The 17340-nt window shown below is 39.8% G+C and overlaps 1 protein-coding gene across 3 annotated transcripts in view; it reads right to left on the bottom strand.

Moving 5' to 3' along the window:
- FEZ2 (fasciculation and elongation protein zeta 2) overlaps nt 1-17340 on the bottom strand; it is a 45182-nt gene that overhangs the window by 19790 nt on the left and 8052 nt on the right. For all 3 annotated transcript variants that reach the window (XR_002181720.2, XM_019969985.2, XM_019969982.2), the window contains exons 3-5: nt 13913-14029; nt 11411-11552; nt 10077-10345 (exon numbers count right to left, since the gene is read on the bottom strand). Coding sequence is in view for 2 of the 3 variants with exons in the window: in XM_019969985.2 (XP_019825544.2) it covers nt 10077-10345; nt 11411-11552; nt 13913-14029 (528 nt within the window). In the remaining variant the exon portion in view is untranslated. The remainder of the gene's footprint in view (nt 1-10076; nt 10346-11410; nt 11553-13912; nt 14030-17340) is intronic.

Genomic DNA, 17340 nt, shown 5'->3' on the forward strand with positions numbered 1-17340 from the left:
GCCAAGTTCTCTGTTGAGCTTTCGTTTACCCATTTAAGAAATGGCAGCAATATGGCTCAAGCGGTAAAGAATCCGTCTGCAATGCTAGAGACATGGGTTTGATCCCTGGGTCTGGGAAGATCCCCTGAAAGAGGAAACAGTAACCCACTCCAGTATTCTTGCCTGGAGAATCCCGTGGACAGAGAAGCCTAGCGGGCTACAGTCCACGGAGTCACAAAAGAGTCCGACATGACTAAGCACAACACAGCACAGCAATAATATCTGCTTTACAGGGTTGTTGTGAGGATTAAATACAATAGTTCATGGGAAGCACTTAGCGTGTTCAGCAAATATAAATGTTCAAAAAATGTTTGGGCTGTATTCCCCTTTAAAGGCTAGAACAATTTAGAAAAAAAAAGTGGGGGGGGGGGGGGCGGCTAGAACAACATATGGGAAAAAACTCCCAAAGAGAAATAACCATACATTTCTACTTTCTTTCTACTTTTCTCCCAAACAGTAAACAAGAGTATTTCAAGTTATCCTCATATAAATAAAATAGCAACAGAAATAACCACCCTGATTATAGTCTCCAGCTTAAAAAGGACTGAAGACAACACAAAGAAAGATACTACTGTCTGGGACTGAGTCAGCCAGAAAACTTGAACAGAAACAAGTAACACTTTCAGGTAACTCAAGGTCTTTCTGAACAAGAAAAACAGCTAGACAACACCACATAAACTGAAAAGCAACACGGAATCAGATACAGCATTGTGGTCTGTTAATTCTTTTCCAGAGTCTTAAACCAGCTCATTCTCTGCACAGTATATCATCAGCTTAACTCATTTCACAGAAAGCAGGATCCAAGACAGAGAAAAACCAAACTAACCTAGAGGTCAGGAAAGTCAGACTATTCCCGCTACCAAATTTTCCTAGCTTTTCTCTTAAGCTGACACCTCACGTGACACCCAGTGGCACAGACCTCTATCAGGAAAGCCTTAAAAATCTAAATATCAAAGCTCAATAACAGGAAAAAAGTTTGGGAGAAGCAATTAGGAAATGCTTTTCACCTATTTCTGACTCTTATTCTAATCCATGCTCTAACTCCATTAATATTCTTTGTACTCAAAGTTCAGAAGAAAGTGAAATTCAAACATAATTACTGTTCTTTATAAATCACATCATTTGTAATAGTTTAAGTGACATGATTTTCAAATATTAATTTACAGTAAAGAACAGTGGTTAATTTTTTAGTTCAAATTCTCAAAATAATCAAAATACAAAAGATGAGAAAAGCATAGAATTGAAAGCAACAGTTAAATGTTGAAAAAAAAAAAAAGTAAAAATATTCAAATGATTAGTGAGCTATTACCTAAGATGTAAAAATTGATCTTGCTTGTTTTGACACTTCCTCAAATCAAATAATTTTAATGTGATTATATATCAGTTATAAATGCAAACTCTACCCAAAAATAATTTTTTAAAGATCCAAGTTAGAAAATGAGTTACACCAAAGCAGGTAAATATTTAAATAGATCTTAAATACTGAACTACTATTTTATAAATTCACTCTCAAAGCAGAAAGATGGGATATGAATAGGAGTAAATGGACTAGCAGCAATTTAACTGCTTGTATTTGAAGATCTTTTAAAATTTTTATTTAATTTCATCTTAATATGGTAATTAAGTATTGGCAAGCATTTTCAAAGCTACTAAGTTAGAGTAAAATAACCCTGGCAGATTTATGAACTCTTTTCTAATACTTCTGGATACTCTAAATATACAGTAAGTTCAGAGGTTCCTGGAATATTATGGCTTTTACTTGAATTTGTATTATGTTAACAACTATAAACCTCTCCAAGACATAAAGGGGTCAAGAGCAGAATCCTGAGAAATACATGATTCAAAAGGACATACGCACCTCAATGTTCACTGCAGCACTGTTTACAATAGCCAGGGCATGTGAGCAATGTAAATGTCCAGCAACAGAGGAATGGATAAAGAAGATGTAGTACAATGGGATGTTGCTCAGCCATTAAAAAGAATGAAATAATGCCATTTGCAACAACATGGATGGACCAGGAGCGTCATACTGACATTTAGAAATGACTTCGTTCACACGCACTGGGGTTCATACATCCTTTTGGATCACATTTATATAAATGAACTTACTTACAAAACAGAAATCAGACCCACAGAACAAGCTTATGCTTGCCAGGGCAAAGGATAGGGGGAAGGGACAGTTAGGAAGTTTAAGATGGACATGTACACACTGCTGTATTTTAAAAAATGGATAACCAACAAAGACCTATTGTATAGCTCAGGGAACTCTGCTCAATTTCCTATGGCAGCCTGGATAAGGGAGGAACTTGGGGGAGAATGGAAACATGTATATGTATGACTGAATCCCTTCACAGTTCACCTGAAACTATCACAACAGAGGATGAGATGGCTGGATGGCATCACCGACTCGATGGACCTGAGTCTCAGTGAACTCCGGGAGTTGGTGATGGACAGGGAGGCCTGGCGTGCTGCAATTCATGGGGTCGCAAAGAGTCCGACACGACTGAGCGACTGGTCTGATCTGATACTCCAATACAAAATAAAAAGTTTAAAATAAAAACGAATAGACTCCTGATTTTTACTACAGTAACTGCTAAATCATGAAAGTTCACTATTACAGTCAGATACCAAAAAACCACTGCAGAAAACAAACAGTACATAATAGTAAGATAGCAAAAACTATCTCTAGATAACATTTCTCTAGGCGATAAAGTGAAAGTGAAAGTCGCTTAGTTGTGTCTGATTCTTTGTGACCCCATAGGCTATACAGTCCATGGAATTCTCCAGGCCAGAATACTAGAATGGGTAGCAGTTCCTTTCTCCAGGGGATCTTCCCAACCCAGGGATCAAACCCAGGCCTCCCACATTGCAGGCAGATTCTTTACCAGCTAAGCCACCAGGTACCACCAAAATACAAATTTGTTCCATATCTAAAGTAATTTTTAATTCATAGGTGTGAATTATTAAAATAATAAACATGCATGACTAAGTTTCTCTCCACCCTATAATGACCTTCCATTTTATGCCTAATGCTAATTTTTAGGAATATTCTTTGCAATATATAAATGCAAAGTACTATAAAATATCAACAAACTATTGTTGAAAATGTGTTAATATTTACATTCAAGTATGTGTATAGAGCTGACTTTATCCTCTCAACTACCACTATTTAGAAAAGGAACAGAAACAGCCCTTTCCCACCTTCTCTACTACTCTGTTTAAACTATCTTTTATCACTGTGTATAAATACAGTATGTTCAACGAACTGTCAGTTTGTTTTCTGTTTTTTTTTCATTTGTCCCCCAGTCTGGAGACAACTGGTTTACCTGCTGGCTCTCTTCATTTAGTTAATGGGAAACTGGGATCAACCCAGTCAATCTTAAAGGAAAATCAACCCTGAATATTCATTGGAAGGACTGATGCTAAAGCTGAAGCTCCAATATTTTGGCCACCTGATGTGAAAAGCCGACTCACTGGAAAAGACCCTGATGCTGGGAAAGATTGAGGGCAGGAGGAGAAGGGGACGACAGAGGATGAGATGGTTGGATGGCATCACCGACTCAACAGACATGAGTTTGAGCAAACTCTGAGAAACAGAGAAGGACAGGGAAGCCTGGTGTGCTGCGGTCCCTGGGGTCACAGAGTCAGACACGACTGAACGACTGAACAACACCTGGGAATCTGATACAGCACACAGGTCTGTTATTAGGTGGGGACCCATGCCAAGTGACTTGGAGATGGACAGTATCACCATCTGTGGGCATAACTTAGGCTGCTGGAGGGGCCCTGAGAAAAGGAATAATTCAACACACTCTGAGAATAAAATAGGGCTATGTTTTATAGTAAATTTTAGTCACAACACAGTGATCTTTTATCTACACAAACTCACTTAAAAGGAGCTTACTTTTTTTTCTTCTAATTTTTAATTTTATCAAATTTTAGTCTAAATCAGGGGTTGGCAAACTTTTCCATAAAGGGCTAGATAGTAGATATTTTTGGATTTGCAGCCCACACAGTCTCTGTTACAACTATTCAACTCTCTACTTATAACACCAACGCAGTCATAGACCACATGTAAATGAAAGAACATAGGTGTGTTCCAATAAAACTTTATTAATAAAACTGGCAGAGGGTTGATTTGGCCCTCAGCCAATAGTTTGCTTTGCTAATCCCTGGGCTAAATTATCTTAGGAAATGTAAATTTTTTAAATTCCAAATTAAAAAGGAACAACAACAGAAACACAGGTCCTTGTATATTTAAAGAGCACCAAATTCAAGTAGTTATGCCAGAACAATTTCTTCTAGGCTTTATTGCCTGTATAAACTAGAAAACTTCAGAATAATCTAATAGTAGCTGTCTAAATAAAAATAAATGTTTCTTAAAGTCAGTTTTGGTCAAGATTAAATGAAAAACTAATACTGGGCATTTTTGCATGTAAAAGAGAAATAAAATAGATTGACTGATAGTCATAATACAAGCTAAGTGCGTCATACAGACAGATGGAGCAATGCATCTGTGAAAGAAAAATACACACAAAAAAGATTATCTATCATCCAAGCCCTAGCTCCTCCTCATCCTTAAGCAGTTATCTCTCCAACACCAAAAGCAATAAATTAGGGTAGTATGATTCTTTTTACAATGGAGTCACCAATTACTAGTATCTCAGAAGCTTTCAGAATAAACTTCTTTGGGATAGACTGAAGCAATTATATCGGGTTGGTCAAAGAATGTGTCTTACAGAAAACCCTGATGAACTCTTTGGATAACCCAATACATTTTTGCTGGTGGTGCCAGCAATACACTAGAACTCTCAACAGTTCCGTGCAACATGGACAACAGAAAAGATACTGTATACACTCCCATCGTCTCAGGCCTAGGCTTTGAATAAGAAACCTTACACATGACTTGTAATTGACAAACACTGGATTCCGAAGCAGGAAGAACATCCATTCTAGGCAGGCAAACACTAATGTCTTTACAATGTGAGATAACTCCAGATGACAACCACTACTAAATTAGTTTAATCTCTTAAATTACTAATGTAGAGACAGCTGGTGTACTTCAACCTGTTCTTGTACTCCTGTAAACAGCCACTGAAATTCAACGACCTGTGAATCTACTTGATAGAAGCAGAAGACTGGCCCCCGCCCCAAAAAATCCCTGACAGAACAATAATTCAAAGCACAAATCCAAATCCTCTGAGATTCCATCCTCTTTATTGTGAAGTTTCAATTTAACAAATGTGTATTGACAAATTAGGTGCAATGCTGGGGAAACAATGTGAGTGAATCCTCGCAAAGACTGCACTCCTTCCTAAGGAGAGACTTAAGCAACTGATCACCACAGAGTATGGTACTAAGACAGCAGGAGTATGTGTACCCTCAGCTCAAATGTGACACAACAGGCAACTCACAAAGAATACAAACAGTCAATAAAGCAAACCATTATCTGCCTACTGGATCAGTATATATAAGAAGAATAATAACCATCATCCGTTGGGGGTTTGGGGAAATGGCCACTCGATTTATGCTGTTACTGGATAACATTTATGTAGGACACTTTGAAAAGATGGTTGCTTAAAACTGTATTTTTGACCTAAAAATCCCACTGGTTTTGGTGAATGGGGAGACTATAGTTTCACTACAGTCAAAAGAAATATATAAGGAATAAATTCACCTTCAGGAAAAATGGTGAGTTCAGTCTGATAAGATAAATTCCTGATACCCACAAGATATTCAGGGAGAAATGTCTAGTAAACAGCTGGACATATAACTAGCATTTACTCAGGATATATGCTACTCTTATACACATCATAATTTCACTTAATCCCTCCAAAATTCAAAGGGGTATGTACCCAGGGGCAGGATCAGGATTCAATCAGAGCTCTTAACCCAAAGTTCTTAATCAATATGCTATTCAGCCTCAATGTGTTTGGCACCTGGCAGAAAGATCCAAGGAAGAAATACAGATTTGCAAAAAAAAAATTTTTTTTTTTTTTTTTTTTTTTACTATTTATTCATCAGAAATTTATTGAGGACCTAATGTGGGACATAGGAATAAGTTAGATAAAGTTACATTTTCTATCCACAGGGAACCATAACGGAGACAGACATGAAAACAAAAAATTACAATATGGCATCATGGTACTAACAGCAACAGTTAAGAGAAATAATACTAACCCCAGAAGGAGAGGACTGTCAATTTTGCATTGGAATAAGAGTCATCAAGAAAAGGTCTAAGAAAGGAAGATAATGCCTGACCATTATTTTGAATAATGAGTTAAAAAAAAAAGAGAGAGAGAAGAAAAGAAATCTCCCAAGAGGACAGTGGAAGCAGGAAAGGAAGGAAGGTCACACCAGAAAAAGGCAGTAGCGTAAATGGTCACGCCACAGCCCAACACAACATAGTCAGTTCAAAGAAATGCACGCGCGCCACCAAACCCACTACCAGTGCCCTTCAACCATTCCGATCGCTACTCCCCACTCCTGGTTTTCTAGATGCTGAATAGGATAAAGGAAATAAAGTCTCTGACTCTATTAATCGACACTCTAGAATTGATGCTTTTGAACTGAGGTGTTGGAGAAGACTCTTGAGAGTCCCTTGGACTGCAAGGAGATCAAACCAGTTCATCCTAAAGGAAATCAACCCTAAATATTCACTGGAAGAACTGATGCTGAAACTTAAGCTCCAATACTTTGGCCTCCTGATGCAAAGAACTGACTCACTGGAAAAGACCCTGATGCTGGGAAAGATTGAAGGCAAGAGGTGAAGGGGACAACAGAGGATGAGATGGTTGGATGGCATCACCAACTCGATGGACATGAGTTTGAGCAAGCTTCGGGAGTTGCAGATGGACAGGGAAGGCTGGTGTGCCGCAGTCCATAGCGTTGCAAAGAGTCGGACACGACTGAGCAACTGAACTGAACTGACTTAAGTCTCATTAGCCAAGGAGAAGATGTACTCTTCCAACATCCCCTCCTAACAGAGAGCTGAAGAGGGGCAGGACAACCTGCCCAGCCCACCAGAAGAAGCAAGTGACAAGGTGACTACCACATTGGAAACAGCTCCCCACAGCATTGCTAGCAACTGCCTCAACCAAGCTTTTCCTTTTCTTGATGGAATTTGTTACGACCTGAAGTTACAATGTCTAGTCACACTTTTCTTTGTTCAGTGCCTGTCTCCCTTGTTAGAATATAATCTCCAAGAGGCCAGAGGCCTTACCTGTTTTATTCACCACTGTATCTTCAACAGTGCCTGGCACAAGAAAGATACTCTGCAAATGTTTACTGAATGAATACTTTTATCTTATCCAACATGTAACAGATTAACTTTAAAAACTAAATCAACATTTTCACTTTCAGAAGATACTCAGAAATTTATTTAATATTTATGAATAGCTTCTCTAAGCCCACTAATTTTTTTTCACTGTAGCAAATGTTTCAAACAAAGTATGCGTCCAAAATGAAAACCTAAACTCTGCTCTATTCACACTCATATTTTATTACAGTCTCTCTGTACCAAAAGGAAACAAGTTGGCAATTATGGATAAAGTACTACAAATTGATGCTCTGTTTCAATGAAATGTGCTTAAGGGAATAATGAAGAAGTCCAAGTCTTTGATAGATATAAAACATATCTAAGGTAAAAAGAAAAAAAGTGACCAATGTTATTAGAAAACAAGTAATGCATGATATCTACAATAGGGTCACCAATCCTTGGTGAGTCAGTCGGTAAAGAATCCATCTCCATTGCCAGAGACTGCCTGAAATGCAAGAGATGCAGCTCGATCCCTGGATCAGGAAGATCCCCTAGAGAAGGAAATGACAATCCACTCCAGGGAAATATAACTTGCTAGGGAAATCCCATGGACAGAGGAACTACAGTCCATGGGGCCACAAAAGAGCTGGACACGAACGAGCAACTAAACCACCAAATGTGATAGCCAATCCAGAGATCAGGCCTTGCCAAAACTGCATGTTATATAAAAGGCCTGGAAAGGCAGTATCTTGGAATCTGTTTCGCCACTGGCCATTTCACTTTAAAGTTCCTTTGAGCCACCGATCACTATTTTCAGAATCCTTGATAGGTTTCAGGCTCCTTGTGTCACAAATGGAATGGCTCTTCGCCATCCTTTTAAGCTTCATGATGATGGTGGGAACTAGTGCCACGAGCTTAGTGATGCCATTATTAGCCTAATTAAAGGTTTTGACACAAATAGCAGATCAGGACTCAAGAAGCAACTTCACATGTCCAAATATTGTGGGGGAAAAAAAATTTACTGTTCCTATGAATCTATTTCAAGGCTAATAAAAGTTCAAATAAGACCTAAACGTTGCCTTGTCAAATCCATTTCTCAACATAAATACCATGTAAAATCACACAATGAATCCACTCAAACCCTTTTTAAATGGGAGTTAGAAAAAGAAGCATTTAAACTACTCTAGGGATACATTTATTTTCCTCACCTAAGTGTTAACACAAATAAATGGAGGAATTACATGTAACCCCTAAAAGTAGATAGGCAGAAATTACCAACCACGCTATGACTTTTTAACTAAGCATTTTATTTAATCACACCTGCATAAAAGGACAATTTAAAGGGTATAATTTTAATTTGAGATATAAAATACTGTTCCTAATTAAAGCAAACTTTATCCAGGGCTGTATACTCAAACAGATGTTTTGGTTTGGGGAATGTATGGGTGAGGATTTTTTGTTTGGTGGGTGCTGTTTTCTTCAGAGTTGTCGCTAGAAGTCACTAAACACTTTAACCAATACCACCATTTCTAAAAAATATTTTGCTCCACATATCTGGCAACTTTTGCAAAGTCTGTTTATAAACTATGTCCTTTCAGTGTACAAACAACATTAAACCAAGAAAATGTGCATATACTCTTGGGCCAAAGACAATATAATGAATGGACTAAATAGTAAGATTCTTTTTGGTTTGTATTACCTCTCATTGGTAGTTCCACATCCCAGAACTGCCATGCTCTTTCCTGGATTCTATCAGAGTCTGATCAATGAGATCTATTTCTCTGATAAGCAGTCTTTAGAAAGAATAAATCAGACTTAGTCAAAGACAGAATTTTTATAACTCAAGATGTAACGGCCAGTTTGATGTAATTTGCATTATCATGTTTTCACTATCATGAATTTAAAAGGTACAATCCATTTAGAAAATGAATCCCTTTGCCCAACCATTCAAGTTTAAAACAAAGCCAACACTTCTTCACATAGAAACATAAAGGTGGCAAGATACAAGGTCTCAACTTATCAAAGAAAAATGAAATGTCCACAAGACCAACAGGAAATGTATCTCAAACACTTAATAGTTAAGGTTCATAATGAAGTTTAATCAAGTGAAATTAACAGCACCACTTATGAAAAATGAAAAGCAGAAAACAAAAAGCTTTGTACCAAAAGTCAAAGATTCAAATACCCTCGAGTTGTTTTCACCAGTCACTAATAGTCTAGTCTGCCAAATACTGGGCCAAATGGTTAATGTCGTGGAACTGCCTGTAACAGCCTCTCATTCCAACTTCACTCATCAATCAGGAGAAAACGATTTAAATGCCAACCTCCGCTTTTAGGCTCCGTATACTTCAACTACCTCTAAAAGCACCCCATTTCTTACTATATCTCACAAGGGCTAAGCAAAAACAAGAGAGCAGTATCATTCAGTTGCCCACCAGCCAAATATAAATAGCCTCTGTTAACATTTTGAGGTACTGAAATGGTCACCTGCTAAAGCTTTTCCTTCAGACATTCTCTTTTATTCTCCCTCTCTTCCTTCTCTTTACCTCCCTCCTAAACATTTCAGCACTGAGTTGTCCAGATAACCATCATACCCTCACCCCAAGAAAACACCTCTCGGAAGGAGGGAGTACACTGGCAGTCTTGAACACGAGCCTTCAGCTCTCTGGGGAAGACCCCGCGCACGCCCTGCTCCTGCACACGTGGGTCCTGCCCGCCTCTGCTGGCCTCACGGAAGCCGCTTCCAGCGTGTTCGTGTCACCCACACAACACCACTTACTGTGCCGGGCATGTGGCTTCTCTCGTTCTTCCCGTTCTGAGAGCTGCCGTTCTTGAGTTTCTTTTTCTTTTTGGCTGTTTCTTTGTGCTCTTTCTGTTTGTTTTGTACTTCGATGAGAACAGAAATAAAGCTGTTCTTCACTTCTTTCTCAAACTCCAGTTCGTCTCGCAGGGCCAGCTGCTGCACCAGCTCTTCTGAGTACTCCTTGATGGCCGTCTCAATTTCCTCCAGCAGCTCATTTAATTCAGATACTGACAGCCTTTTCACTCCTGTGACCGAAAAGCAAAGCAGAGCGGACACGAAGACCAAAATGTTTCAAGGCAGCACAGTAAAGTGTTTCTTGCCAAAGAGCAAAAACATCATATTCTGAGCAATTAAACGGTTTGTGGTGGTCTCAGACTCCTGGTGGGCAGGTCTGAGTAGAGGGAGGTGGGGAAAGTTACTTCTCAAATGGCTGAGAAGAAAAGTATAACAAAATTTTTTACTTGTCTAAAATCAATGGTTCCATGAACAGTACTTCAGTCAAGACTTAATAAGCTTGTGCAAGGAAAAGAACACGAAAGCAGAGAGAGAGTACAGGAAATCACTGTACTGAAAAGAAATCACAGGCCATTGAGCAGGGTTCTGGGGTGCTTCTGAAGAGACAAAAAGTCCAACTGAAAGAATTAAGCTAAATACATTCTTAAACATACATGCCCCAGTGTGTGAATCTTACTGAGAATTGGGAAGATGAAGGGCAGAAGATTTCCCGAAGACCCTTTTCAGGTTTTTCTCAGCACTTCCCTTTATTCTCAGGAAATAGTAGAGAAATAGGACATTGTTGAAGCCCTACCCCCCAGCACCTCAGAATATGACTGTATTTGGAGACTGCATTTTGAAAGAGATAATGAAGTTAAAATTAAGCCATTAGGGTTGGCCCTAATCCAATGTGACTGATGCCCTTAAAAATGAGAAGATGAGGACACAGATACACCACAGGAAAGTCCACGTGAGGACAGAGGAAGAGGCCTCAGAAGAAATCAGATCTGCTAACACCTCAGTCTCAGACTTCTAGCCTCCAGAACTAGCAAGAAGCAGATTTCTGTGGTTTAAGCCACCCAGCCTGTGGTATTTTGCTACAGCAGCCCAAGCGGACAAATACAGGATTCAAAAGTAAATATGACACAGTCCCTAAGCAAAGATAAACAAATGCCCTGAGTACCACCGGAGGGGAGTGAGGAGGGCAAGAGTATGCAACCCAGCCTGTGAGGACCAGAGGTTCCTGAAGGTGGTCACACTCTACAGCTGAGGTACACGAAAGCACAGACAGCACCAACGTAAGTAAGGTTTCTTACTCTCTTCATAACTGCTTGTGCTAGACCTCTTCAGAGTTTGAATTTCCTGGGAAAGCATTGAAAGCCGATCTGACTGGGTAGGCGTTTCATCGTCTTCTGGGTCTGGTGATTCCTGCATCATTTCTTCAATTTCTTCAATCACCTTCCAAAATATACAAACCACTGTTAGTCAAACACACACAGGTAAAACAGTCCATCTGTAACACGATGCTCAACTGCAGCAACCAGAGTAGAAGTCCCCTAATTCTATATTAACCAGCAGTGCGCAGGAGTCGGTTGTCTGAATAATCAAAGGTTTGTAAGAGTACACCAGGTTTATCAAAAAAAAAATTACAATATACTAAACACAAAAGTAAACAGCACATGATTTAAGACACTCATCACATATCAGTTGGCCCTATCAGATCTTGGAATCTCTGAGTTGCTGCTAAGAATACATGCATAGGACTTCCCTGGTGGTTCTGTGGTTAAGAATCCACCTGCCAATGCAGGGGACATGTGTTCAATCCCTGGTCTGGGAAGATCCCATATGATGAGGGGCAACAAAGCCCATGCACCACCACTACTGAGCCTGAGCTCCAGAGTCTGATCCACAACAAGAGAAGTTAACACAACGAGAAGCCCGAGTGCCACAACTTGAGAGTAACCCCCACTCACCGCAGCTAGAGAAGGTCAGCACACAGCAAGGAAGACCCAGAGCAACCATGAATAAATAAATATTAAACACACACACACACGCATAATCTACTTGAGACGTGCCAGAACTGGATCACAGTTACAGTTAAAGCAAGTGACAGAGAATTTACCGTATGCCACATTCAAGTACTCAATCTAAAGCTATTTAATAAAATTGACACAAAATTTACAAAATACAACAGTGTAAAAACCTTTACACATAAAGCAAGAAATTTTTGCTTTGGCAGGAAAGTTTTCCTTTAACAACAGAAAAAGAATTTCATATATTAATTCAAGGGGAGATAGAGGGATATCTAGGGACTTCTCTGATGGTCTAGTGGTTAGGACTCCATGCTTCCACTGCAAGGGGCAAGGGTTTGATCCCTGGTGGAGGAGCTAAGATCCTGCATGCCACGTGGCCAAAACAAATGTTTGCCAATATAAAAGAAAAAAAACAAACTTATGGTTACCAAGGGGAAGGGGAGGTAGGATAAATTGGTAGTATGGAATTAACATATGCACACTATCATATATATAAACAAGATAAAGATTCACTGTTCAGCACAGGGAACTACATTCAATATATTATTATATATTATAATATATATACACTATAATAGGTTATAACAAATCTAAACAATAAAGATATATACATACATTATGTATAAACAAATCTGTTGTTACAAATCTGTTTATACTTTGCTGTATATCTAAAACTAGCACAATATTGTAAATCAACTAGACTTCAATAAAAATAAATTTCAAAAAAAATAGACCTAAGAGTTTTAAAAAAACTATTAGGGAAAAAATACAATATGAAGCAAGTTTAACCTTTTAGGACGAAGGAAAAATAGAAGCAAACCTGAAGGAGTGGGGATTACACTAATTTAGTAAGAAGAGTTTCCAAAATAGGCATTTTTAAACACAAAAACAAGACACTGAAAGAGGCAAAGAATCTGTTTCTGTCCGTCAAAAGCAGGGATAGCTCGGTTTTCAGGCACAGAACCGAGAAGGCGACGCACTCTGGGGGTCACGCCTCTCCCCAGAGTATCAGGGTCTTCCTGCACTCAGTCGTCTAACTTACTATCCTGCTTTTTAAGCACTCTCTTCAAACCTAGGATGATCCAACCACAAATATGATGGAGCATCAAGATGACACATTTTTAACGTACCCCTATCATACGTCTCTTTACTGACCTCATCTTTCCAACCTAAAAATACAGAATTCAGTTTCAGTAGCCGTGGAACATGATTTCAGGAAGAAGTTCATGCACCACAGTTTGACAATACAGCAGAAGTGGGAAGAGTATTCAGAAAATGAGAAAGCTGATTCAACAGGTTTTAAATGAATACAGGGTTGACATTATTAGAGCATTCCACAGGAATAATGCTCACTTCTTTCCTGGGTATACAATAAGGACTTCTAGTAAGGTGCTAATGACTTCTTCATAGGTTTTAGAGAAACTAGGTAATTTCTGCACAGATATAGTTTTCCCATGTCTGCTCAAATATAAAGAAAGAGGAAAAATTATAGTATTTTTTCTGATTCCAGTGGAAGCAACAGCCTTCTTTTAAAGTAACCTGCTATACTGTTTTAACAGTGCTTATCTTGGAAAACTGCATATATTGAAAGATGTTCCCAACAAACATAATCCATCTGCTTCAGATTACATATACTTTCTTCTTTCCTCAGAAGCTGTTAAGCCTCTATTACCAGAAAACACAGGGAAAAGTCAGTTCCAACAACCCGTCACTTAATGGCCACACTAAGAAATGGCTTTGCAGCCGAGGTTCCCTTTCCTTAATGGAGGGGACTCTCCTTTGTACCTGGTCTGCAGTGAAGAGGGGCTCGTCGTTAACGCAGGAGACGATGATTGAATGCATATCCAGCTGTTCTCTCAGCTCCTCATCATCTGAGGTATCAAAGAGCAAGCCGTCACTCATCTAAAGACAAAAACGAGCCACTGTTAAAAGAAGGGCCTCTGAAAACAAAGTCAAAGTGTCTGGGTCCAGAGGGCTGCCAAGGGAGCATCTGCTGAGAGGTTCAAAAGGCAGAGCTCGTTACAGTTACTCTGTACCAGGCAGTATGCGAGGTACATTGCACAGCCACCTCGGACAGAAAGGAGAGGAATGCAGAATAAACATGAAATTGCTAGGGGGCTGCACACATTCCCTTTTGCCCAAACGGACATATACTTCGTTGCTTATTTCATGGGGAAGAGGGTCCAGGAAGTACGAAAACATCTGGTATTCTACAGCAATTTGTAGGGAATTATAGCAAACGGGGGTGGGGGGACAGACAGGGTTAGCAGCAAATGTTATTTAATTAATGATCTAATAGGAAGATCGGTATATGTCAAAATTCCACAGAAAACAAAGTGTGTTACTTGCAGGCTAACTTCTAATACAGTGAAAGATAAGCAATCAAATTCTTGGCAGAAGGGAACTGTCTACAAGGGTTATACTTAGCCCTTCCAGCAGAACCCTCTCTTCTTCCAAAAAAGTTTCCAGCTTCCAAAAATATCTTTAACTCTATCCTGGAGATTTTCCCTTTGCCTCACTACCATTTTTCTCCCCACTCTATGCCCCAGGATACTGACCTTTACGGACTACATCAAAGGATACCCTTGGCTTTCAATTCCCTAGTGGCCTAACACACTAGCAGATACTAGGAGGAGCTGGAAGGTGGGGCAGGGGTCGGGGGAGAAGTCTGGGCATGTATTCCGCTGTCTGTCCCCACCAAACTCCAAAGGCTGCGGCACCTGTCGAGCTGATCTCACCTGCATGGCTACTCTCCACAGGTCCCGGTAGCCCCTCCTGACCTCTCTTCATGCCTAAGGCTCATGCTAAAGGGCTGCTTGCTGTTGGCATCCCCAGGGTATCTGACCATATCTAGCTCATTCGGTGTCCTCTACCCTCCCACACCAATTATCAACAGTCCCTATAATAATGGCCTCGAGTTTACTAACTGTAAAGGCCAAACGTGGAAAACCCAGCAGCTTAAAATGGACAAGCGATCATCTATCTATCATGAATCCATCATGACATGACCATTCAGACGATGAATAAAACTGAAATTAGAACTCTATTTGTCAGAAGCAGTGGAAACTGAGTTCTCAGAGAACAGATGGGCAAGGAATTATGTAAGAGGCAATCGTGTATTTTTTATTTTATTATTTATTTTTGGCTACCCTGGGTCTTCATGGCTGCACACAGGCTTTCTCTAGTTGCAACGAGCAGGGACTACTCTCTAGCTGTGGTGGGCGGGCTTCTCATTGCAGTGGCTTCTCACTGCAGTGGCTTCTCTTGTCACAGAGCACAAGCTCTAGACAGAGGGCTCCCACAGTTGTGGAGAATGGGCTCAGCTGGTCCACAGCATGTGGAATCTTCCCAGACCAGGGATCAAACCTGTGGCCACTGCATTGGCAGGCAGATTCTTAACCACTGGACCACCAGGGAAGTCCACAGTCATGTATTTCTAACAGATAGTATATAATTTAAAACGATAGTATTTTACTTGGGAAAATTATTTATATATATATATACACACACATAAGTATAATACATAAGTATTATATATATATATATACACACACACATATATGCATATATATATAATTGTATATATATGTGTATATATATAAAATTGAAGACACAATTGGATGGATGTAGGTCTCTACTACCTTGGTAGTTTCTCACAGGTCTCACATTTAATGGCCAACACAAACCACAGAGTAAAAAAAAACCTGCAGGTGAGAAATACAAGGAAAAAAAACACCAGTGTGCTGCCTCTCATCACATTAGGCTGGGGAAGGAGCCACAGCGGCCCTCCCGCTCTGTCTGCCACCACATACAGCAAGGACATGCTGCACTGCAGTGATGACACCCTCGTTGGCTTTCACACTGAACCATCAGGCTGGGAAGTTCTCGAACAATTTACCTCTCATGTAACCTTTCTCAGAAAGCTACTCCAGAACGTGCTCCATTAGGAGCAGGAGGAAAACCAAAAAGGAAGCAGACACTGGATCTAACCCAAGAAAGAGGTGAAGGGGATTCTTGTAACGACAGTGAAGTAAAGATCCCAGAATGATGGCTATAGAGCTAAACTAGACAGTAACCGATTCAGATTAGAATTGTTACTGCAGAAGGAAACAAGAAAAACACAGGAGAAAGAAAAGAGAGACTGAGAGGTTGCCCAGTGTGTTTCATTTACTAAAGTGAGCTTTATGGCTCTGCTGCTACTGCTGCTAAGTCGCTTCAGTCGTGTCCGATTCTGTGCGACCCCAGAGACAGCAGCCCACCAGGCTTCCCCGTCCCTGGGATTCTCCAGGCAAGAACACTGGAGTGGGTTGCCATTTCCTTCTCCAATGCATGAAAGTGAAAAGTGAAAGTGAAGTTGCTCAGTCATGTCCGACTCTTAGCGACCCCATGAACTGGAGCCTACCAGGCTCCTCCGTCCATGGGATTTTCCAGGCAAGAGTACTGGAGTGGGGTGCCATTGCCTTCTCCATGAATTAGTGAGCTAATGATAACCTAAATTAACCACAAAAAGGCAATTATTATGACCCGAAGGAAAAAAATTACAAGAGGAAACGCCATCATAAAATGTACTTAAATGTGAACTTTAAATAGTCAATACAAATGATGAAGATGCAACGCAATATTTTGACATAATTATATTGAGAAGATGAGGGAAAACCAAAGTTTTTGTGAGGATTATGGGTGGAGGGAGGGACGACTCTGAGACTGCTAAACCCTCATCCTCTGGGTTGAAAGTCAATGGATAAAGTCTAAAGTTGAAGAATAAAATTAAGTAACATGACAGGAGAATGTTATCTGCTAGAAGAAACAGTTGAAGTAGCTGAAAGTGGCTGCTACTGGTAAGTGGAAATCAAGGATAAGGTAAGTAGGGGAGAGACTGCTTTTTCATGTTAAGTTCTGTAGCTTTAGTTTACTTTTTTAAACTAAGTTATCCTGTTAATAAGAAAGGAGAAAGGTCAAGAGATCTGGCTCTTGATGAGAGAGGATGTTTAATTTCAAGATTGTAGAAGGAGAGATGAAACGGGCCACATAAGGATGTACGATGATGCAGAATAAACCTAAGAATTACATTCACTGATCCTAAAGTTTCAACACTCTCCTCCCCTCAAATCACAGTTCTGTGCTGTAACTCGAGAACCATAGTTCTGTCTTATTTTTTCCCCTTAAGAGACAATAGAAAGTTTTTAAATTAGTCCTAAAGAACACATTATTAT

This window comes from Bos indicus, chromosome 11, assembly GCF_029378745.1.
Source record: "Bos indicus isolate NIAB-ARS_2022 breed Sahiwal x Tharparkar chromosome 11, NIAB-ARS_B.indTharparkar_mat_pri_1.0, whole genome shotgun sequence".
NCBI lineage: Eukaryota > Metazoa > Chordata > Mammalia > Artiodactyla > Bovidae > Bos > Bos indicus.